The sequence below is a fragment of the Homarus americanus genome, unplaced genomic scaffold, assembly GCF_018991925.1.
Source record: "Homarus americanus isolate GMGI-L3 unplaced genomic scaffold, GMGI_Hamer_2.0 scaffold41366, whole genome shotgun sequence".
In the NCBI taxonomy this organism is placed as follows: domain Eukaryota; kingdom Metazoa; phylum Arthropoda; class Malacostraca; order Decapoda; family Nephropidae; genus Homarus; species Homarus americanus.
This window is the reverse complement of record NW_024723541.1, coordinates 6,611,031-6,636,608: the sequence shown is the minus strand read 5'-3', so window position 1 is coordinate 6,636,608 and position 25,578 is coordinate 6,611,031. Positions and strand designations below refer to the sequence as shown.

At 36.9% G+C, this 25,578-nt stretch overlaps 1 protein-coding gene across 4 annotated transcripts in view; it reads left to right on the top strand.

Moving 5' to 3' along the window:
- The window catches only part of LOC121863612 (ubiquitin domain-containing protein UBFD1-like), a 33,843-nt gene extending 10,177 nt beyond the window's left edge, over positions 1–23,666 (top strand). Inside the window, exons 5-8 of one of the 4 annotated variants that reach the window (XM_042362343.1) lie at positions 3,713–3,841; positions 4,670–4,858; positions 7,264–7,354; positions 23,333–23,666. In XM_042362343.1, the coding sequence (XP_042218277.1) occupies positions 3,713–3,841; positions 4,670–4,858; positions 7,264–7,354; positions 23,333–23,346 (423 nt within the window). In that variant the 3' untranslated portion in view covers positions 23,347–23,666. Of the gene's footprint in view, positions 1–3,712; positions 3,842–4,669; positions 4,859–7,263; positions 7,362–8,665; positions 11,826–23,332 lie in introns of those variants that run through there. The other 3 variants (XM_042362344.1, XM_042362346.1, XM_042362345.1) reach the window with 3 other exon arrangements.
- The last annotated feature ends 1,912 nt before the right edge of the window (positions 23,667–25,578 follow it).

The following is a 25,578-nucleotide window of genomic DNA, read 5'->3' as shown; positions in this document are numbered from 1 at the left end:
TGCAGAGTCAGTAATCGGCCTGTAGGTCTTGATGTAGGGTCTCTGTACTTGAGTGGGAGTGGCAGCTGGGGACCAGAGCACTGATAGGTGTGTGCTACACCCAATAGGCATTGAGGTGGTTGGTACTGGTCCACTAAGTCGGTTAAGACAAGGTCAAGGGTATTTTGACAGTGTGTGGGGAAGTTCACAGCTTGTGATAGTGACAGCTGGTCCTGGTTGTAAATGAAGGTGATGAAAGAGTTGATATCCCTCAATATGACCACCTTTCAGGCACAATTTGCCAAGCCTCACATATGGCAATGACGCTCGCGGCGGCTGACCTGACTGTGGTTGCCAGCTCGTCATACTTGTTAGCTAGGGAAGTGACGTTGGAGAGCAGTAGAGACGGGAGATCATACCATATCCGTGGAACTTCAGTGTAATGGTACGGTCTGTCAGGGGTGGGTTTCTCCGGTTTCCTAGTGGAGGTTACGGTCCTAATGGGCTATGTTTATGACGGCCCTGTCTACAGTTGCACACGTGGAATATGTTCAGTGACTTGAGTCGCCCTATAACACTGCCATCAGGATAACCGTTCCCACGCTTTAGAAGGTACAGCGAGCGTCGGGAGAAAGTAATTGTTGGCCATCTGTTGATATCTGTTGTTGTGGATGGACAGAAGTGTTTGTCCCCGGTGGCCATAAATTCACTGGCGGCACTTTGAGGGCCACTGACACTGGTAGACATCTGTTAATATTTGTCAGTCGTAAACACCGTAAGTCCTTGTCTCTGGCACTTAGGGTCGCCAACACAGTATCCACGATATATGTAAACACCGCGGTGGTCCTTGTTGCTGGCACTTTGAAGGTGACCTACAAAGTGTCCACTGTCTGGTATTACACTGCTGTGTTTTTGTGCTTTTCCTTGGGATGCACTATCGGAACACTGTTTGGTAATCAATCATTGCAATGATCACTTGAATGTTTTGCTGAATAAATCCCAGTGTAGTAAGGCTGGCAGGGCCAAACAGACTCGGCCTGGCTGCCAAAACCCGGAGCGCCCTCAGGGCACGTCTTGTCTCACTGATGGTTGACAAGTGTGTGTGTGTGCCAGCCATTATGGTTGGGTTGTGGTGTGTAAGTGAGAGAGAGAGAGAAACTTAAGTTTTTCTAGTAAACTTGAGTGGCGTCTAATAACAAGTTACAGTACAGCATGCGCTTAAAATTCGCAGGGGTTAGGTTCTCAAAGTGGCCGCGAAACTGCCAGCAATTTTAACCCTTAGGCCCCGGGTGACTTTCCAGAACGTCCGACTAGCGCGCCCTGGGTGACGTTCCAGAAGGTCTGTCTATTTTCCTGCCATATTTTTATTTTTATTATTATTTTGTTTTAAGTTTATTTTTTCTCGATTTATCCCCGCGGGAGGGGGAAGGTTACTGCCAGCAGCACCCTAACCCGGGCATAAGGGTTAAAACTACCCTTAGGCATTCTTGGGTACATCCAGGGCATCATCAGCGAATAATTGAGGTCCACGAATTGTCCATCAGTTGTCATTAAAATATCACACTATTTGATGTAACTAATAATTATGGACATGGATGATATAACGGTTACATTTTTAAATATATTCCTGTATGTACAGTAGTTGGTCTGTAAAATAATCTCTCTTAATTTACTCAGAACAATATCTAGGTCTGAAATTGGCTAAATTAAATAGAAACTTAACTATCAAACTCCCAATTGCATATAGTCTGTCTACCTACCCAGATTTCTTCTTGTTACTATTGCTCCTCACAGTCATCAGATATTTTATTATATACTGTCTTGGTCTACAGGTATGTCAGTCTTGGAACAGAAACATAGGTTGAGTACTCAAACAGGAAAACACTTGATGGTGTCTTATGATTTTGTGCATTATTATTATTGAAAGATTCTTACTCGGTAGGATTCTTAACAAGAGTTGTGAGGAATTGGTTTTGTGAGCAGAATTTTCTTTTATGAGTTATGAGAGTACTTTTGTGTATATGACAAGTATCATTTTGTCTGCAGAACTTTTTATGAATGATATTTTCTGTATGTAAAACCCTTACATTTGCCTGCAGTAATTTTACGTGTTACCATGAGACTGACTTCTTATGTAGAACAAGTAAAATTTTGTTTGGTATAAGATTACCTTCATGTTTGAAACAGGTTCAAATTTGCCACCATATCTTTTTTATGAATTATAAAACTACCTAAGACTTCCAGCGGGAGAAACACTCTTAACATACGAGGTCTGGCAATTATGTTCGCGATTTTCTGAGGGAAGAAGACGTGACAGCCGATGACATAGAAGGACGACCAACAATGAGCAGGACTGAGGGAAACTTTGAAAAAATTAGGAAAGGTGTGCAAGCTAACAGGCAACTGACAGTGAGAAGAATTGCAGATGAAGTTCAGATTGACAGGGAAACAGTTAGAAAGGTTTTGACTGACGATTTGAAGACGAGAGAAGTTTGTGCAAAAATGGTGACGAAAAATCTCGGTGATGAACAAAAACAAAGAGTTGAAATTTGCTCAGACCTTTTGAAGAGAGAAGAAGCTGGAGATGACCTACTTCACCGAGTCATTACTGGTGATGAGTCATAGGTCTGCCAATACGACCCTGAAACGAAACGCCAGAGCCCCCAGTGAAAAACTGCAAACATGCCACGCCCCAAAAGGTGTCGTAAGTGAAAGTTGAAAGTGAAGACAATGCTCATCAATTTTTTTGATTTTAAGGGTGTACAGTAGTTTACCCAAAATTTGTTCCCCCAGGGCAGGGTGCGAACCAGTTTTACTATCTCGACGTGCTTAAAAGACTCGGAGAAAAAGTTAGACGAAAATGCCCAGAACTTTTCACTGGAATCAAGTGGATCTTGCATCCTGACAATGCCCCAGCACACACTGCATTGATTGTGTGGGAGGTTTTGGCTGAGAAACAAATTACCTGACTCGAACACCACCTTATTCACCTGTCCTGGTCCCATGTGACTTTTTTCTGTTTCCTTCGTTGAAGAAACACATCAAGGGGACACATTTTCAAGACGTAGATGACATTCAGAGTAGCACGACGGCAGCTATAAAAGCTATTCCAGAGATGTTTCCAAGGGTGGAAGAAACACTGGTGTTCGTGTATAGCCTTGCAAGGAAAATAATTAGAAGGGGACCACAGCACCGATCCTCAGTAAGGTACGTACCAACACCTGTAGCATGAGTTTGCGAACTTAATTGTCAGACCTCGTACTGCAACGGTAGACAGGTGTTCCCCGATATATGAAGGGGTTGTGTCCCTTGAAATCACTTTGTTAAGTGAAGAAACATGTAATGAATGTTAGAACCCTTATATTATTGGGAGTTATGTTCCTGAGAGGAAAAATGTTGGTCAACTGGGGGGTTTTCACACTAAGTTCACCATTCTTATGTCCTGTAGAATTATTATTATTATTTTTTTTAATAAATACACTGAAAATGATGAACCATATACAGGTTCAGTAGAGTGTAAATGCATTTATGTGTATCCTGGGTGACCATATGACAGCTGAAAGTTTGCATTCCTTAAAAATAAAAGGTTGTCAAAATGTGATTTTTATTCAGTAAAATGAATGTTTGCTTTCTTATAAAGAAAAAGTGTCAACATGTTGTTTTTGTTATAATGCATTTTCGTTTATCGGACACACATTCACGCTGAAGATATTAATGTATTCTCTACTTTCAGAGCTCATCGTCAGAGAAGCCCAGCACAACCACCTCCACAAAGGAACCTCTCAGTAAACAAAAACTTCATCGTAAGATCCTTGACAAAGGACTGCCAGATGATGTCATGCCAGGCATTAAGAACAGTAAGGTACCAGTATGAGACAGATAATTGTTCTACTGTACTTATTAAAAGACCAGTTAGACCAGAAAATATTTAGAGATCTACTGTAGATGTACAATAGCTAAAACAACTATCTGTGCAGGTGGGGGTCGATATGCTCCAAAATTTTACGTGTGACTCGTGACAGCCCTTATATACCAATATTTATCGTCCATGGTCACATATTGTTTCCCACAAAGTATGCACAGATAGTTATTTTAGCTACTGTACATTTAGTGCTCTAATCCCTAAGGTTTCATTAGGTGGAATCTATTAGTCAGGGACTTATGATATGTAAACAGTTTGTAGTACACCACCATAATCAGGAATTCTGAGAGAAAATGCAAGTTGTTCCGTGTGTTCTGCTCTCATATATTGCAAGCTCATATATTGTACCAAGGGATGAAACTCAGTATCAACCTGTGTTTTAATACATCAGACTTCCCTGGTGGAGGTAGAGTATACTATATGCATGGTAATATTACATAACAGTGTTCATCTTTAATATTTTGCACCTTATTCTTTGAAGTATTTTGCCCCATATTTACTGGATTATACTGTTATTATACAAAGCCCATTTATGATTACTGTACAAACAAGTTCTTTATGATTGATGGTGCTGTTGTTTACATTATCTAAATTCATCCAATGTTCATATGATGGGTTATAATTATTTTTATTCTGATGTATACTTATCTTATTCTTTTCATGTTTCCATGTGTGAGGAAAAATAGTAACAGGAAAGATGTTTATACTTCCTTCCAAATGTGTATGTTTCATATAAATTTCCTGTGTTAACATTTTAGTATTCTTCAGGATGTCCTGCCATCATATCCTCTGTCGGGGATGGTAAACAAACATGGTGGGAAAGTTCGACTCACGTTTAAGCTAGAGCTGGATCAGATATGGATTGGTACTAAGGAACGCACTGAAAAGATCAACATGAACCACATCCGGCAAGTTGTCTCAGAAGCAATAGAAGGTTATGAGCAGTATCACATTATGGTAAGTCAGGCTCATAGTTCTAGGTTAAACGACATTTTCAAAGATCATTAATATTTACGTGCAGGTAATTTTGTAAAATAAGTTAAGGACATTAATAAGTGTGTAAGGAGTATTTCTGTATGTTGTAGAGATACTGTATTAGATATTTCCTCTTGTTTCTTACACTTGCCTTGCATTCTTACCCCTGTAAAATCCCCTTTCCCTTAGGTCACCTTTGCCTCTTGATCCATTCCATATGAAAGTTGGATAGGGTATAAAGACAATAGGAGTTTACATCATAATAAGCAGGAATTTTAAGTAAAGTAATTTCTACATGATGGGTAAAAAATAATTGACATTATTGTTTTTACTTAAAATATAAATTTGTCAGTTATTTATCACCTACACTTATCTTGACTTGAGTTTTTTGTGGCTGAAGTAACAGTACAAAAGTCAAGGGTTTAACTTAAGTGAATATTTTTCCTGGTTGATGATTTTTCAAGTGTTTCTTCAGCCTACTTATGCCGCAGCCAAAACGTACTCCTCGTTACCCTCTGCTGGTTACCAAGTCATGTTCCTCTTGTTCCCACTGGCTTTCTCATGAAATGGTTTTTCCTCACATGAGCAAATTGAGGTGAAAGTAGGGGTCCATCGGGGTTCTTTCTTGAGTCCGTCCTGTAGGCAATATTATGGGACTTTGGGGCTGGCCTGCCCTGAGAGTTATAAACTGATGACTTAGTGCTGATAGTAGATAGTATTGAAAAGGCAATGGAGAAATTTAAGAAATGGATGAAATAGAGTCAATGGGCCTGAGAACGAATGTGGCAAAAACAAAGGTAATGATTAGTGGTGTACGTGAGGGAACCATGGTGGAAAGTGGCCATGTGCTGTCTGTATAAAAGGTGATGACAGCAACTCAATAATGTGCAGTGAATATGGAATATGGATACACAAGAGGTGCAGTGGAGTATATAGTAGACTGCAGGATGTTGCTGACTATAAATGTTCTATATGTCCAGGTAACTATGTGCCCACAGCAAGGCTTGAGAAGTTTTGTTACTCAGGTGACATGATCAGTGCTGGTGGGGGTGCTGAAGCCTATTCAGTTGCAAGAGTAAAAAATGGTTGGATGAAGTTTAGGGAGCTGCCTTTATTACGATAAGTGGACCTTCCCTCTGCATGAAAGGAAGAATGTGTGCAGCAGGTGTGAGAATTGTGATGTTGTATGGCAGAGAAACATGGATGATATAAGTAAACTTGAGATATCTGAAATGAGAATGGTGAGGTGGGAGTGATATGTGACACTGAAAGACAGGAAGCCCTGTTCAGAGCTAAAAAGGTAGCTGTGTATTGAGAGTACAGTACTATAGTGGCAACGTTCTGCATAGCGGCAGGCTGAGATGGCTTGGGTGTGTGGAGATCATTTGGGTTAAGAGGTGCACGAGGCTAAATATGGAGGGGGAGGAGAGCCAGTGGTAGGCCAAGAAGGACATGGAGAGAGGTTGTAAGACATGACTTTAGAATTAGGACCCTGACAAGGGAGACTGCATGGAGATCTGCCTTGTTTTAATTGTTGCTAACTCACACAAGCATGGGAAGTGGCCATAAAACTTTGATGATGATGACGACTCACTCCTTTACCTATAGTTTATGTGGAAGAAATGTTTTCAAGTTGGTAGTGTGCAGCTTTAGGCTAAATAGGGATTTGATAAACTCGGCACAAACAACCAACATTACTAAATAATCTAGTAAAGTACAGTACTATAATGGTAAATATTCTGTGATATTCATGATTTTTATATTTTCCTTTGAAAATTTTGTGCATCTTGCTACATGTGGCCAGTTTACTGATTCATAACAGTTTGGTATGAATGATCCTCATAATAATTTACACAAAGATAAGAATTCACCACAGGTATGTTGTTGGCTTTGTTGTAGAAAGGAGGATGTTGGTTGTAAGGCAGCTAGAAGGAAGTAATGACAGCAAAATAGAGAGATTATATTACTTTTATGATCAGCTACACTGTGTTGTTGGAGGAAAGGTCTTGCAAGAATTAAAAATGGTATAATTGTGATTTCATTTATCATTTGACTTTAAGAACAATCTGGTATAGTGGCCAATTGTAGTCTCTAGAATGACTGAATATACTGTATTGTATTAATGCAAACATTTAATTGCACAACTAGTAAGGTTATAAATTTTTTTAGAAGGATTTTGGCTTAGAACAATATAACCATATTGACCTTTCAAAAATGAGCATTTTAATTTTTAAGACTATATTAGGGGAGTATAGTCATCAATGTTGTAAACAGTATTCTTTTGGTTGAAGTTGAAATTATCTATCCACAGTTATTGCTCTTATGAAACAAATGTGTGATAAATTTATTGCATCTTTAGTGAGTTATCAATTTTGGGAATGTTTTAGGGGCTGCAGTTAGGACCAACAGAAGCCTCTCGCTACTGGATCTACTGGGTGCCTGCGCAGTACGTCGACGCCATCAGAGACACAGTTCTCGGCAAGTGGTAATGCTTAGGGCAATTTAGGGTATTCATCAACAACACATTTTTATTGGTTCATCATAATCATATGTTTTGCCTTAGTAGGAGCAGATGGAACTTATAGACCCTGCATTAACATTAAATGTCAGAGAGCTAGGAGGTTGGAAATGCATACTAATAGAAGGAGTTTATATAAATATATTATCCATAATGACAGTGTCCTTTGCCCATTCTTTGCCTTTTGGGTCCTCAACTGCATCAACCTTTGAATGAACATGAATCATATCATGTTCTGCCAAATTTTATTTTTTTGTTTTTAACCATTTCAAGGTTCATGGTTTGAACTATGGGCAGCTGTGCCAAGCATGTTTCTTAAGTTATGAGATACCAAGTGTTTGATTTTTTTGTCCCCAAATCTGATATTGAGGTTGAAAGTTCCATCTGTAATGCTGGGGAATTTAAAGGCATGGAGGAATGAGTGATAATGCAGAGTCAATTTTCAACAAGCTTCCCATGTTTTCATATTATATACTGTACAGTATACAGGACTCTCAATATGTGTGGGAATGATGTAGATAAACTGCAAGTAATTATTTCAAAACAAAGCTTTACTGCGTCAGTGTAAAAATGTGATGCTGTACACAAGGAATAACAAAAAAAAAATACTTTTTTTTTAATGAGCTTTTTGGGTTTCTCACTATTATTTTCTCTTAGCATCCAAATTATTATTTTTTAAATTCACACAGGATGGAGGTTCTATGAATGAAAGTACCCCCGTATTATTGTGAGTGTTATTAGTTCATCTATATGTGTGGAGAAAGCATCTATCATTTTATCAAGTTTATTGAAGTGTACAGTCAACAAAAAAAATTTCTGCATCCATGGGACTGGCGGCCTTTGCAACAATCACTGACTGAGGCCATGTTACTTTGGTAAGGATTGTACTTCTGACTGTGCAATGCATTGTGTAACCAATACAGTGTATTCTGTATATCATGTGTAGCTAATATAGATAAATTAATAGGAATCACCCAAGTAAATGGGGGTTGTTCAGAATTCTTGGTGTATATCACTAAAAGTTCAGAAATTTTTTATGTTGACTATACCTGTTGTTCATTTCACTTCTGCCAATGGGTATTGATCACTCCTTGCTCTACCAACAGTTGATCAGTTATTCTTTGTGAACATTAATTTTATGAGACTGAAACCCATGACATCAGTATAAAGAGTGAATTAAACTTGATTTGGATGTCTTTGGTGTAGCAAGGTCATGAAAAGCACAGCCACATAACAAGAAAATTGTCTCATATCCAGAATTTTATTTCCAGATTAAGGTCATGTTATATGAATGCATCTTGGTATCAAGGAAGGGGAAGCTGAAATTATTAAAATTCTATTGGATATAAAGTTTGCCAAAAAAGTTTCTATTGGTAAAGATAACTATTGGCCAATGATACACTTTGTGATTAAAACGAAACAAATGGTGCAAGTATAAGAAATGGAGGTAAAGTGCCAGGAAGATGTGAAAATTCTATGATGTATTATAAATTTTCTTTGAGATAAAATATTCATCAGTAAAGACTTAAATTTGGTGTTGTTGGAGAAAGTTTAAGCTAAAGATTTATTATTTTTTCATTGTTAATATGTTTTGTTAAATATTAAAGATGTTTTATATGTAAATACAGTACGTACTGTATAGTGAAATTCTGGGAGATGTTTGTGAGTACTGTAAAACTTAAGGAAATTACTAAAATGGAAAGGAAGCATGAACTTAGACCTGCCAGAGGGTAGTATTTGTTGATGTAGTTTTCTTGTGGGACACTTTGACAAAATGGTTAAGTAAATTGATAAAAGGAATAAATAAATTAACATACCACTTGTTCAGAAAATTGATGAAATGGTTTAGCAAATTGATAAAAAGGGCAAGAATGTTTATGAAAGGGTACGTACAGGGTATTTGTATAACACCCTGGGACGCGTAAAAGGAAGAATATGGATTTTTATAAATACATCAAGACAACTTGGGAAGAAATAATATAAACAAGAGACTGGTGTTACAGTTACGCAAGTATTAATGATAATGGGACTACAGGTTTATTAATATGAATTCTTTTTTTTTTTTTTTTTTACTTACTTACTTACTGGATGCAAATAAATTTATTCTTTATGCAAGGTGAAGGATGATGCCTTAGATAAATTATACATGTATATACAAAATGTTGTGAGATAAGAGTAATGTCGGCTCATGAAGAACCTCCATCATACACATACTCCCCCCCCCCTTTATATTTATATGTAATCTTTAATTATTCCCTTTGTCTCCTCTACTTAACTTGTTCACTCAGACACAAGTAATAATTTGTGTATTTAACATGTTAAATCAGCATGAAATTTAGAAAAAAAAAAAAGTGTAAAGCAAACATAAATGATACTGTTTTGGTTACAATTTACAAAACTTTCATTGAGAATACAGTACATACTTCACTTTAACAAGTTTCACATTAACGATTCATCGCAATAACGACAGTAATGAGACACCTCGACACATTAACGATACATTTCAACACAATAACGATCAGTCATGCAAATTGATAGTCACTCTGGGCGGCCATCTTGATGACGTCAGCAAGCGGGGTGGTTTGTTTTGATCGGAGCGTGTGAACAGGTGTGGTGTAGCCCACCAACTTATCTGTGAGTCGACATTCAAGAGGGAGATGACGGCATTGTTGATGATAATGTTCAAGATTTTCCTGTGTGTGCGATTGTTAGATGATTTACCACTCGACTTTACTGGCTTTGAGACTGAAGGATCAGTTGGTGGTGGTGCTGAGGAAGCAGTGAGTGTGGGGGCAGGGGGCACTAACACCACTCCCCTGCCTCGGATGACAACAGTCTCATTAAGCTGTTCAGTGAGTGTCTCTTTAGACATTACTGAAATTATTATCAGTTATTAACTCTACATGCAGTATTAATGTGTGTAAATAAGTGGTTGTAATTTTTTGTGGGGCTGGTACCAGTTGACCCATATAGCATGTAAACTATCCTCACCACATTAAAGATTTTAACTTTAACGACCGTTTTCGTGGTACCAATTAGTCGTTAAAATGAAGTATGGACTGTACACCCAAATGCTCATATTTTTATAAAAGTTATAAAATAATGTAATGTTTGTTGAGAGTCCCCCCATAATCTTACCACATGGGGTGAATGAAGCTTAACACCTACAGCTCAGAATAAGCCTTGTTTTGTAAATCCATTAACATATATAAGATCAAACACTGTTTAAGCATAACATGGAAAAAATCTGTGGGAGAAGCTTGTCTTAATGCAACAATTGTAATCTCCTGTTTATGCCTCTTGTCATGGCATATGGAACTTACAACTTCATAGCTTCTTGTGGCCAACGGATTTTTTTTTTAAATCTTTACTGAATATTTGGCGAGATGATACAGCAACTATGCAGTAAATATTAAGAGAATGGATATGAAGAAGATTGTCATCCAGAAGCAGAAAACTTTTGGCTATAAACATAGATTGGTAAAGTAAATGTCAAGAAGGGTAGCTGTTATAATCGTGATGGGCAGTTTGAAATAACAGCTGTGTCCTATGGTTTGTGTTCAAAGAATTACTCCTATTTTTGCACCTTTATATACCTAATTGTCTGCACCCTGACAAATAGTATTACAATGTGAATGCAGCTAATAGACCAGATTAATAGTGATACTGTATTTGGAAATTGAACAACAATGCTGTTCATTATAATTGTATGCATCTGAAAAAATTTATGGAATTATGAAGAAAAATATAACATAAAATGTTCAGCAGCATTTCCTTCAATTTACATATTTCTGTTTTTGGCTTGGCAAAGTTGTAAAAGATTTAACACGTGTCATTAAAAATATTTAGGTCATGTATTTAAAGAAAACTAGGAGTTTATTGTACCGAGACTGATCCTATTTCCTGTGACTCATTATTTTGTGGCACATGTAGAATCTTGTGCACTTTGTTTTTCTTATTTGTTTGTAACAATAACAGTAGAACAAGAACTTTACTGGATAACATAGTGTCCTGAGAGTCAATTGTTATGTTGGCTATAAGGTTCTAAGTCTCATGTTTTGCTCAAAGTAACATAATTGGAGAGGTAGTTTTGTGGCATTTAAATATACATACTTGTTTCATCATATCATATTTAATGTCTCATTCTCTCAACCAAGGAAAGTTAACAATGTTGAGTTGATTAACTGTGAACTATTTTTTCATACAGTACATCCACCGACTTGGAACTGGTATATGAAACCCTTTTTAAACATTGGTTTCATGTGTATTAAATTTATATTAGTTCACTTCTTAACTGTTATTTTGTCTATAATTTGCATGTAAATACCTTTATGTGCAGTTTATTATGTTGTGTTGCTACTTTCAGATAATGGGGAAGGTTTTAGCGGTAATTGTTAAGATTATTTGTACAATAAAGAGATTTAATAACCATAGAAATGTATAATACTTCTTTCTGATACAGGATCAGAGAACCATTTAACGGAAACATGAGTAACTATACAAATATTTTTTGATAAAACAATAAGAAATTATCCTTAAATTTTTTGAATGCCAGACTCTTAGGCAAAAACATGAGTTTCTTTAACATGCAACAAAATTGACAAACATATGCAAGAATAGTGTTACAGAGTGTATTCTTTCACCATGTTTTATTCAGATACACAAAGTTTGTGTGGCAGAGGAATTAATGGTGACTATCAAGCAAGGGAATATGATCTCCCTACTCTTAATTCCCTGAAGGTAGCAAATGTCATGCCAAAAATTAGTTTGCCATTTATATTAATATTATGCTTTGATCATCAAAAGATCTCTTCTGTGGACAGTGTTTTACGCTGCCACTGACAGAAACAACAACAGTTTCTTCAGTAGTACATAAATTGTTGTGTAAATTTAGGGAACGTTGATTTGTATTTCTTAACAAAAAATATTGATAATTTAGTTATTTTCTTTGTTATCTTAATGTCTCTTATTAGGATCATCATAAAATATAATATATAGAATCAGAGGTATGGTTCTCTCTCTCACGTTTAGTACTGAACTTTCAGTCTGTGGTATTTGGGATTTTAAGACAATTAGTCACTTTTGCAGAACATAAAATTTGTCGTCCGATCTTTACTCCAAACTGAATTATTGCGTTACCCCAAAGTTTTACATTACCTGTACTAGTACTGTAAATGAAACTGAAAATTTAAATTGATGCAGGTAACAAGAATGTATTTAAAATGAGTTTTGGTACAGTATTTGATATATACAGGCCCCCAAGTTCACGGATTTTTACTTTGTGGTTCTCAGTTATTCGGGGATGACACCCTGGATGTACCCAAGAATGTCTGTGGGTAGTTTTAAAGTTGCCATCATTTTTGCGGCTGGGACAGGGAGCCATTCATTCTAGAGACAGTAATTTCCTTTACCTGTATTGTAAATATGTGTGTGTGTGTGTGTGTAGACACACAAAACACATAACTGTGCAAATACATAATAATTGGAAAATCTTCACAAATAATTTTAATCAGAAACAAATTTATAAAAAGTGTGACTGTCTACCCTCTAGTCCGTACTCTATTAATAAAGTACTGCAATAGAGAACGGACTGGAGGGTAGACTTACAATTTTAATAAATTTGTTTCTGATTAAAATTATTTGTGAAGATTTTCCAATTACTATGTATTTGCACAGGTATGTGTTTTGTGTGTATGTGTCTACACACACACATATACAATACTACAGGCAAAATAAATAATTGTCCTAAGGGCAAACACATAAAGGGAATATACATTTCTTTGTAAACAAGTAAAAACGTAACCCCTCCCCACCCCCGGGTCCGCAAATGTTATTCGGGGATTTGGTGATTCGCAGCCATTTTTAGAACCTTACCCCCTTCGATTTTTTTTAGGGGGGGGGGGGGGCGCCGCCGCCTGTATATAAATATATATACCCCGTATATATATAATTTTTTTTTTAATGTATACTACAGGTATTGTTTTTATTTGAGGAAATTAAGCGGTGATTAACATTTGAAGCGTTGATAGAGAAACTAGCAGAAGCACCATTCTCATTTTTTGTCAGGAAATGCAATCAAAGTTTTCCGAGATGAGATGCGGACTAGAGAGTTAGGTTTTTGTCTGTGGACTTTCAACCATATGGTCAGTGGCGTTTTTGCACTTCATCCATCACCTCATGAAAACATGGTGTTTGAAGAACCATTTGCAGGTATAAACATGATTGCGGCCTGGGTGGCGCTTGTGCTAGTTTCTCCACGCAACGCCTCATTTTTATCATTAGTTTCCAGGGTGATGATGAAAATAATGATTACTGCCAAATCATTGTATTTTCAGTCAATTGTAATATTGTTAATTTCTTCATTTTATATGTTCCTTGGTAACCCCTGGTAGTGTTGGTGCCTCAGCTGGAATGTGAAACAAGTATGACTTTGAATGTATAAACGGGGTATTAGTGATGGCCCAGTATAATTCGGTGCATCTTTATCAAAATGTTGGACAAGTTAGTATCTATATGTTTTTATATTTGTTGTACAAAGATGCTTCAGTTTCTTAGCCAAATTGGAGTGAATGACCTCATTTTTATTGAAAGAAAATGTTAATGGCTTCACATGCAAGCCAATATAATCAGTGGGCATAATAGTTTAAATTTTGTCGTGCAATCTTTCATATTTAAGTATGTTATTTGTTAGTGACCATTTTTGAATGATAAACTTATATATACTGCAATTTATATATAAAAATCTATACCTTGCAAAGAAATAATACACAGTTTATGTGATCTGGAGAGTGTGACAGATGAAAGGATGGAGGCAAGTTAAAAGGAGAGGCTTTTTTTCTGACCACTTTGCAGCATAACCTTGTAAGAATTAAAGAGAACATTACAAAGAAGTTTTATGCCCCAAATACAGAAAGTGGTGGGCATACAGTGTTACACTTGTCTCTCTTGAATTTCTTTGTTCTATAACTTTAGTAAAGTTTTGTGGATGGAATGAAACAATACACAATTTTATATTAAAAATAGTTAAGCCCGAGTCCCTTAATCAGGATTTTACAACCTTATCTATCAGTTATGGCTGCCATTTAAATCATAAAGTTTGACAAACATGTGGAAGCTAGCTACAGTATTTCTAACATGTTTCGTAAAAATACATATTTACGATAATTTTGTAGTTTGATTATGCTGAATGCTGTACGTATTTAAATCTTGTTAACCTGAAGATTTCAGAATATATTGATGAATCTGCAGTAAAACCACTAGGAGTAAAATCTCTGCAGGAAGTGAAGAAGGCCAACTTCACCAATTTTTCCATCATTTTAATTATTTATTGCGAACTAAAAATACAGTACCTGTACGTTATTATTGTAATACGAGGTTTTGTACAGTGATTGTTTTTTCTTCACAGTTTTAGTTTGTACAGTAGTTACTAAAAGTATTGACTGACGACTAAGATTTGTGGGTCGGATTCTCAAGCAGATGACATGGTCATCTTATAGTACTTGCACTAAAAGATATGATGGGTAAAGGAAATTAATGTTAATCAACAATTATGGTACTGTAGTAATGAATCATTATTTTTTTCCCTTTTCCATTACTACAGATTGAAATACTGTAGTATTCACCTTCTTGTAAAGATAACAATACAGTAGTTTAAATTAAATTATAACAACATGAAAGTTCAGTCCAGATATACAGTACTGAACATGTGTATTAATTTTTTTTAGGCATATTACAGTATACAGTACTGGTTTAAATATTTTTAAGCACATGGCAGACATACACTTAATTAGTTCCTCTTTATCCAAATGTCACATGGAGAAAATAGTGATAAGATGCCTATAGAAATAAATATATACTTTTTATGACCTATGGGTTATTGTGAGTGACCTGTGAGTCATACCATTAAATATCCTCTATGTGCCCTTCAGAGAGGTCATAACGGCATATATTGCACTATCCAGATGAACAAAGCCATTTAATGTAACACTCCTTATCCAAGTGATTCCAAACAAATTATAATACGTGAATCTGAAGGCGACTCAAGGTCCTGTTAGGTTTAAGGTTCACTTGAATCAATTAGTTCAATTTTACTTAACAGTCACATTCTTTAAACTTTCTTCAGTCCCAGAAAAAAGGAAGTTCATACTCCTTTCCCTTCAGTTACCTGCCACCATCCTTCAGACAGTTGACACATCTCTCCTGGTCAGTCTCCAGGGGAATTGGCAGGTTCTTATACTGTACAGTATAAATAATACATCTTATGTTATTTTACATTGCTCTTTAGCCTGGACTTGCGACATACAGGTGCCCCCCTATTTATGATGGAGTTGCATTCCTGAAAACCATTATGTAAATCATGGGATACGTTCCTGGCCTGACACACACGTAACACAGAAAAAACAATCCTACACTAAGTAAACACAAAAAATTGGACGACTCACCACACAACAATAAATAACATTAATGTTGGTTACACGATACAAAGTGCGTGACTGTAGTACGTACGGTGGCCTTGAGGTGGCACGCGGCTATCTTGGATTTGACAAGTGAAGAGAAAGATGCACTTCCCCAGTGTTTACACATTCTGTGTCAGCGAGTTTAGCCTCACGATAACTATCCTTAATGCGGATTTTGCGTAATGTAAATTGATCAAGGATGTTAAAACCTAATTATCATTAACGCGGAATATCATAAAACGGATCATCTTAAATCTGGGATACCTGTGGTTGTTCCACAGCATTAAGGTAAAGGTACATAGTTGTGTTCAGCTGCCAGGTTTCACCAACTTCACAGCAATTATTACTTTATTTATATTCATAACCAAAGTGAAATCCTGATGACAGTCAGAAATTGGGGCTAACACTTTTATCTTAAAACTGTGGTTTTAGTGATCTATGTCCACTTTGCTCAACATTTCAGTGTCAGTAAGAAGTTCCTTAAGAAAAATAAAATTGGTTGTAACTTAGTAATAATAACGGACTCATTCATACTCTTGCACTGTTGTGTTCACCAGACATAATGTACGAACTTTCTTTTAAGGTTGAAGCAGACAAGAGTATAGTACTGTTAATGATAATGACTTGGATGTGGTGCTACAGAGGAACCATTTCAGTAGTAATTATTCAAAATGAGTTGAAATATACCCTATAACTTTTGAAATTTGGCATCATATTATTGCTTTACTTGTGGTTATTAACTCGTTTTACCCCCTAGTACAACTGAAAGGTAAAATATTATCAAAATTATTTTTTTGCCAATACTAATATGAGGGGTTGTTTCTTCTCATTGTCTTATTCTCCTTCTGTCACATTCTATACAGCATGCCCTTATAATTCGTGGACTTCATTTATTTGCGGATGACACATTGGATGTACCCAAGAATGTCTGCAGATAGTTTTAAAGTTGCCGGCATTTTCACGGCCGGGACGGGGAGTGCTTGAGTTTTGTGGCGTCCCGCAAGGTGTCTTTCATCCTGGGAGGTTGGCTCACGTGTGCGTGCTCCGCCTCAGTCTGGGATAAACACTTGTCTGTCTTGCGCGTGCTACTCTGCTCTTGTAACAACTGTGCTCCTCATGCTTATGATGGCTTCCAAACACCCTCAACCACATTCATCCAGCCACGGGAAGGCGCCCAAACAAGTGAAGAGAGAAAAGAAGGTCATGACCCTCATGGAGAAGATACGACTGCTGAAGAAACTTAGGAGTGGCCAAAGCATTGCTGTGTGTAGCCGGGAGTATGGCACCAATGAGTCAACTGTCCGCTACATCAAGAAGAGAGGGAGATTCGTAATGCTATTGTCTTAAGTGCCCCTCTTCTGCCAAGGTAGCCACTAATGTGAGGGATACAGCTATGGTGAAGATGGAGAAAGCCCTTAACATCTGGATTGAGGACTTTAACCAACCGCCACATCCCTCTCAGGCAGAAGTTTATCCGTGACAAAGCCAAGGTCCTGTATGACCTTCCATGCTGAGGAAGGTGGTGAAGGGGAAGTGAGTGGTGAAGGTGGTGCTAGTGCTGGTGTTTCTGGTGATACCTCAAAGAAAGAGTTTAATGCCAGTTAGGGGTAGTTTGAAAACTAAAAGAACAACATGCACAACTTGAGGATCACTGGTGAGTCAGCCTCAGCGAACGATGTAGCAGCAAGGGAGTATCCTGCAATCTTTGCTGAAATTATCCAAGAGAAGGGCTACAAGCCGGAGCAGGTTTTAAATGCTGACGAAACTGGCTTGTGGTGGAAGAAGACGCCAGCCAGGAGGTTCATTTCCAAGGTGGAAAGGAGTTCACCGGGCTTCAAGGTGGCCAAAGATCGTATCTCTCTCCTGCTATGTGGCAACGCTGCAGGACACATGATCAAGCCCATGCTGCTGTACCATGCCAAGCAACCATGAGCACTCAAGAACAAAGACATGCACTTCTTTTCAGTTTTCTACTGTCACAACAAGAAAGCCTGGATGATGGCAGTGGTGATCACTGACTGGTTTCACAATTGTTTTGTGATAGAGGTCAAGGATTACCTGCAGGAGAAAAGCCTGGAGTTTAAGATCCTTTTTGTGATCGACAACTGCCCTGGCCACCTTAAGGCCCTCAAGGTTGCAAACAAAAATGTCTAGGTGATGTTTCTGCCCAACAACACATCATTGCTCCAACCACTTAACCAGGGAGTCATCACAGTCTTCAAGGCAAGGTACATGACCCACACCTTCAGCAGGATACGGCAGGCCTTGGATGACGACACACGGGATGGTGCTGAGTCAGTGCGGGAAATGTGGAAGAAGTTCTCCAATGCAGACTGCATCTCCTTCATTCAGCAGTGCCATGATGATCTGACAGCCCTCTGTGTTAACTCCTGCTGGAGGGCCTTGTGGCCAGAGTTGGTGAACGACTTTGCTGGCTTCCCCACAGTCGACGAGGATGTGCAGCACATCCAGTTTGCCCGTCAAGTGGGAGGTGAGGGGTTCCACGACCTTCAGGAGGAAGAGGTACAAGAATAGCTCCTGGGTCATGCTGGGGAAGAGCTGGCCAAGCTTGTCGAGGAGCAGTGTCATGAGGATGAGGAGGAAGAAGAAGGTGAAGAGGAGGTGCCCACCTTAACCGTCACAAACCTCAATAGGGGTTTGCTGTCTTGTAGGGCACTCGTGCACTATTTTTTCGACGTCAATCCCTCTATCTAGAGATCAGTCAACTTCAAGAGGGGGATGGAGAAGCTCCTGGTTCCTTATAAGGAAATACAGTACTAAAGGATGTCAAGTGCCAGGTTGCCCAGCCTCCAATCTCCATGTTCTTCTGCTTTTGTCCACTCTAAGCCCTACACCTGCAAGAGAGCCTCAGCCTCCTGTTCATGCTCCTTCTATTCGTGTACCTCCTTCTCCTCCTGACTCTGACATGGACGACGTTCCTGCCGCTCCCAGCTCTAACCTCCCTCTGCACTCCTCTTCCGAAGCAGATGAGGAGTACTTGTAACTCCCCTGCCTTCATCATATTCATCATTTTATTCATCATTGGCAGGGGAGGGGAAAACGAGGTGTACACAGCCAGCCAGCATGGATTGGTGTGTTAAATAATTTTTTTTATAACATTGTCAATTTTTGTACAGGTATGTGTGAATATTAATTCATTCACTCTAGTAATGACACAATGTTTCTTATTATGTTATCGTAGGAAAATGGGTGGTTTATATAATTTGGTTATCAATGAGCCTGTACCATTTTCATAGTTGACTAAAAAATTTGTTTTCTCCCATACATATGCCTGGCAACAGGAGCTGTAAGGGAAGTGAGTGACTGCATTTGTTATTTTTTGGGGGGGAATAGCCTGCCCGAGCACAGGTCATTGAACCACAATGGGGCCTAGGGGCAAAAAAATAAGAGTAAAAAGAAATTAAAAATAGAAAAGAAAAATGTTATATACAATATTAATCTACACCATGAAGATGCCAGAAAACCAGCTTTTTGAAGTGAGACAAATTGTATGAGTATGGAAACACAGAAGAAGGCCATATTTCACTGGATTTACTGTTATTATTAGTGTTTACTGATAGAATAGTGCTTATCAGTGATTAATCATGGCATTGTAGCTGGGTTAGCTTGTCACTGTAACCACCAGGCTACTGGATCAAGATGTGAGGTGTTAAGGTTTTTTCAACTCATATTTTTGTGTAGCTATACAGGTACAGTACATACAGTACATATTGTGAAAAAGGTATACATTATTACACCGCAATTACCGACATCATTCATGTTGGGTTGGCTAGATGGCTACGAAAGAAATTCTGTAAGTATGATCTTCGTATCAACCCAGCTGGCGCTCAGATGCCATTCATTCTAGAGACTAATTTTTACGAGGAAAAAATTGCCGTATGGCAACCCAACCAACTCAACTTTAATAACAAAAAGCAAGGACTTGACTTGGGGGTAAACTCTCACATTTTTTATACATTTTGTCATCTTGTTTCTGATTATTTGTGAGAGGTTTTTTTACCATTATATTATAAACAGTATTTGTGTGTGTGTATCTATACATACTCACATATACAATACAGGTAAAAGAAATAATTATCCTAAGGGCAAACACATAAAGGGAATATACATTTAATTTCACACAAGTAAAAATGTATCCCCCCCTCCCCCGGTTAGCAAATGATATTCGCCGATTTGGTAATTTGCGGCCATTTTCAGAACCAAACCCTGGTGAATTTTAAGGGCATGCTGTATTGTACTTGCTTCACTTCTTGAGGGTTTAGTACCCATGACCTGACCTACACAACACTGGAGGAGGACTAAGCTCAAAAGAATATTGATGACGAGTACGAATCAGTTATTATAATTATGCTTAGGATAAAATAATTACATTACAGTACTTCTGAAGAGAGCACAAAGAGGTTGTTTATACTTTGATGAGTAGACATCGGTAGAAATAAGGGAATCTATGAAGATTAGGCACCACAGGTGCTAACATCCCCCCCCCCCCACAGGTAGCATTATGGCATTTAATCATCAGATGAAATAAACTGCGGTACCTAATCTTTATGTGACCAGAAAGAAGTAAAAATAATGGGTAATCATCCTCTTTATGGTTTTCACTCTGGCTTGTAGGGTTTCTTGTCAATCATTTAGCTTTTACTGCATACAATACAGTACAGTACAATATGCACTGTACCGCTGTATTTTTAAGTTATTCAACATTCTTGGTAATATGTCTCCATTGTTTTTTGTAATGTGAGTTATTAAGTATGTATAAACCATCTTTTCACTAGTCTTTGTGGAAAATATTTATTTATCTTATTTACCTTTTGGCTATAGGTCCTTTATGTTCGCTCTGCATGATAATTTGGCAAGCTTGAAGTGTGCAAGTTTATTGACTATTGCATTATGTCATAACCAGTTAGTATCTACAGTTGAATCTCTTTTCTTGTTGTCTTATAAGGATATTATTTGGTAAAGAAGCTCAAAACTAGTCTTTGTTTTGATAGTATGATTTTCAGATACTGTATAGTATAGAAATTACAGAACTTATCAATAAACACTCACAATGCCAGATATACAAATCAATTAATCAAACATCAACAAACAGATTTCAAGTGGCGAGCGGATACAAATTACGGTACTGTACCTTATTGATGCCGAGGTATAAAAAGGTATACAGTACACTATAATGAATCTCATGACAATCATCTTCTCAAACTTTGGGTATTTATAGTTCTCTCGTCAAAATCAGTACTGAACTGTATTTATATACTTTCAAGATGGGCCATTTAGTGCATCCACAAGCTCTTTCACTTCTAGACTTTTACTGCTAGCGACATATAAAGTATTGTGTACAGTATTCTCTAAAGACTCATGACCACCATTTTGAAAACAGAATTACTGAAGTTTGCTACTAAATAATTGCAAATATCTTACAGAGTTCAACATCAAAGGAAGAGGTAAACTTTCTAACATGTTACAAGTAAAAAATACTTGAGATCAACCTAATATTCTTAAAAGTAATGAGGCTCAATCATTTATGGGAATAAAATATCAGTACATAAATAAAAATGAAGAATAAAACCTTGCACAACACACAATAAAATTATTCTGTATCAGCGCATCAAGTTTTAATTGGCAACTACAGTACAGTAAGTCCTTGCTTAACGTCAGGGTTACGTTCCTAAAAATGCGACGTTATACGAAACGATGTTAAGCGGACCAATTTTCCCCATAAGAAATAGATAAAATATGGGAGTTACGTTCCAGAGCCTCCCTTTGCCCCATGAAATACATTACATATACTGTACAGAAAATCATTGCCATTTCTATAGAAAATAATGCATACATATACAACTACTAAATTTGTATTGGTACTCACCGATGGGCGGAGGTGGTAGAGCGAGTGTGTGGTGGTGGGTAGTGAAGCGGAGGAGGCGGATGGCAGGAGCGGAGGAGGAGGGCGGAAGCGGAGGAGAGCGGGGGCGGAGGAGGGCGGGAGCGGAGGAGGAGGGCGGGAGCGGAGGAGGAGGGCAGGAGAGGAGGGTGGCGAGTCACTGAGACCCTGTGCCAAGCCGAGAGAGCATAGCGCGGCCAGACGAGAGAGGGAGATGCACCGTAAAATGTAGTCCGTGACGATGCAAAACGACGTAGTTAGTATCGGATCACCGGGACGTTAAAAGAATTTTTGGTCTAAAGTTTAGTGACGTAGTACCGAAACAACGTTAAGCGGGACGACATTAAGCGCGGATTTACTGTACTATATAATATAAACTAAATAATGTTCCACAATGAAAAGTTAAAACCAATAATTTATGTATATTTTGGTATAATACTTTCATAAATTACTACCGGGTATGTCTTGAGGGTTTAACTATTATGGAGATTTCAGATTTTTTTTTATTACAATAAATTTCTGTAATTCTGTATGTGTGTTAGTTCTTGATTCCAGCCACCCCACACCATAACAAAACCGGGTAATATCTCTGTTAGCCAGAACTCTCCAATAGCTGGAATTGAAATTTCCTCGTATTTTTTCCAGAAAATTCCGGGTTTGGGAACGATTTTCTTAAGTTGAAAATCAGGCGCTTTTTTTTTTAATTCCGAGAAAAATACCACAAACTCTCTCCAATTTTTTTCTTCTGGATCTGGGAGCAAATCTGACGATGAAATACTGCGTCATTCTGTTAAATTCTGAGAAAATTCTGGAAACAGCCACGTTACCTTGTGTTTGTTGTTTAGCATTTAATTATGTAAACAATTCACATGTATATAAAATGACAAGGAAGATGAAAAATAATCTTACTTAACTACAGACGCCATACCGTAAGAATGCGAGTTTCTGTTGTTACCAATTTTTCTGAACTTTATACTTTAATTTGACTTCATCGTGTACTGTCTTTTTATATTTCCACTGTTATTGTTTTTACCTTGTTGAGAACAGTAGGTGTACTATACATACCGGGTATCAGTTTTATGAAGAATTTGGTTTTATCTGATATTAGATGCTTGGGTGTTTAGTCTTGGTCTCTACTTTCAACTGTTACTGTAGTTGCTTGAAACATTGTAGAATCTCCACTTATTACTGTATTATTATTATTATTTGTGATAATATATTTGATTATTAACATCATCACTATTGATGTTGTAGTCATGTCTGACTCAAAGTTGATATGATACTCTTTTGGATCTTGTTTGGGTGTATATAAAGATGTTTACAGTTTATCTGTCGGCATAAAACTTGGGCCAAAAGTTAACCATGAGTAAAACTTTAAGTGTGTTAGAGATATGTATAGCACACAATGTGATTTTTTGTGGATGCCAGAGTTCAGAGGTTCAAAATTGGCATGACACCAGATATTTAAACCAGACACATTATAAACCTCTTATATACAGCTGGAGATTCTAAATAAAGTATTACACTAACTCTGCAGCCCAGATATGACCCATTAATAGCTGTTCTGTTCTTATTTACAGAAGAGAGAAGGTAAGGGTTGGACATGAGGTTTCCAGGAGAGATGTGATCAGAGTTGGAAAGATGTGATCATATTTTGTGTGATACTATTATACATAAGGTAATTTTAACAATGTCTTTTGTTATGAGGATATGTAAGTATTTTGGTACATTGATGATGCCTCCTCATCAGTTCCTCTTATACTGTAACCTGTATTTTCTGCAATAGTGTAAGAGTGTTAATTCACTAATAAATATGTACATTTGAAAAAGAGAACAATGTCAAATGAGTACTATATGAGAGCTAAATCAGAAATGTTTCATATATTAAACTTGTAGGTTGCCACATTTCCAGGATATGGACTTTTCTTTCCCACATTTTTACATCTTAGACCACCAAATACATGAAGCTACTTTATATATATATATATATATATATATATATATATATATATATATATATATATATATATATATATATATATATATATATATATATATATATATATATATATATATATATATATATATATATGCAAATAAATCACTGTAGTGCGCATGATCCAGGTGTGTGTGTGCCTCTGAAGATGTCTTGAATAAAGACGAGCTAAGGTAATTTGTTTCCATTTTTGATTTTATCAAGATATATATATATATATATATATATATATATATATATATATATATATATATATATATATATATATATATATATATATATATATATATACACACCTGGATCACGCACACCTTCAGTGATTTATTTGCATATTATATATATATATATATACTGTACAGTGGTTCCTCGGTTAACGAACACAATTCGTTCCAGAAGGTAGTTCGTTAACCGAATTCATTGTTTCAATGGGATATTGGTAATTGGTTCCAGCTCACAGAAAAGTACATACAAAGTATAAAAAAAAAAAAAAATTGCAGTATACACTTACTTTGAGGTGTGTATGTAGAAGGTTCCTGGTTGATGATGATGATGGGAATTAGAAGTGGGGGTGGGGGAGAAAGGAGAAGAGAAGGAAGTGGTATGGAGGAAAAATCACCTTTCAGGGGACCCATGCTTGATGCAGTTATTTCACCAATAAAATTTTAAGTTCACTAGGTGCAATTCAAGATTATTTTCTTTAAATCAACACTGCACTACGCTACACCTGTATATTATCAATATGTTAACTTAAGTTCAGAATGACCAATAATTTCAATGAAAAATGCAAAAATATTCAAGACACCAACAAAATGGTTGCTGTCTTGACAGTAAATAAATGTTAAAATGACTAATAATTTTAATATAAAACAATAAAAAATATTAAAAAGCTCAAATTTATTGATACAGGTGTATTTACACCATTGGAAACGAATTAAAACTTAGAACAGATTACTGAATTGGCAGACTGGGCCATCAGCTGATGCTCACAACAAAACGTGATTTTCGTAAGGATTTTGTAAATCGAATTTTTTTTTGTGAACCGAATTGAGTCTTATGGAAGGTAATTCATTAACCGAGGCATTCGTTAACCGAGGGACCACTGTATTATAAACAAGGCAAAATACACACAAAAGGGTATTTTGAGAGCTGATCTTTTAACTGTGTATGCACCAGTGCTACATTAAGTCATCCACACCATTATATAAGAAACATGACAGTACGCTGCACTAATTAATAACAATGATGAATATTACATGAATCACTGTAGAGGCAAAGGATTCAATTTCTATAACTTACTAAGTATGCAAGTTGAGGATACAAATAGTGTATAATGTACAGCATTTCTATTTGTTTTAGCCCTTTTCTTTCATTTCCACTTACCTTGTATCATTGTCCAATTGTTTGTGTCTGTAGCCCTTGATCTAACTCTCACAACAGTAGACAAAGAGTAAAGATAATACAGTACTGTACAGTATACTCATACATATATAGACTAATGTTAATCCCACTTAACCTACTTCACTTTCACTAAGAAAGTTTGGCTTAGAAGTCATTGGCACTAGTGTTTGCATTATAAAATCAACTTTCCTTAATGTAGATTGGTGAATTTATCATAAATGAAACTTTGGCATTTCCTTAAAAATTGAGTATTGTATTATGATCAACCTTTTTCCTTAGTAATTTCTATTAGTTAGGGCTCATGTCTTCAACAGTGTCATTACCATGTTTTTTTTCAGTCTTCACTCTTAGTTCACTGTTTTGCATGTCTCACTTAACCTTGTCCCATCACCTTATTCTCCATGTTCATCTTGATGTCCTCTTTCTGACTGG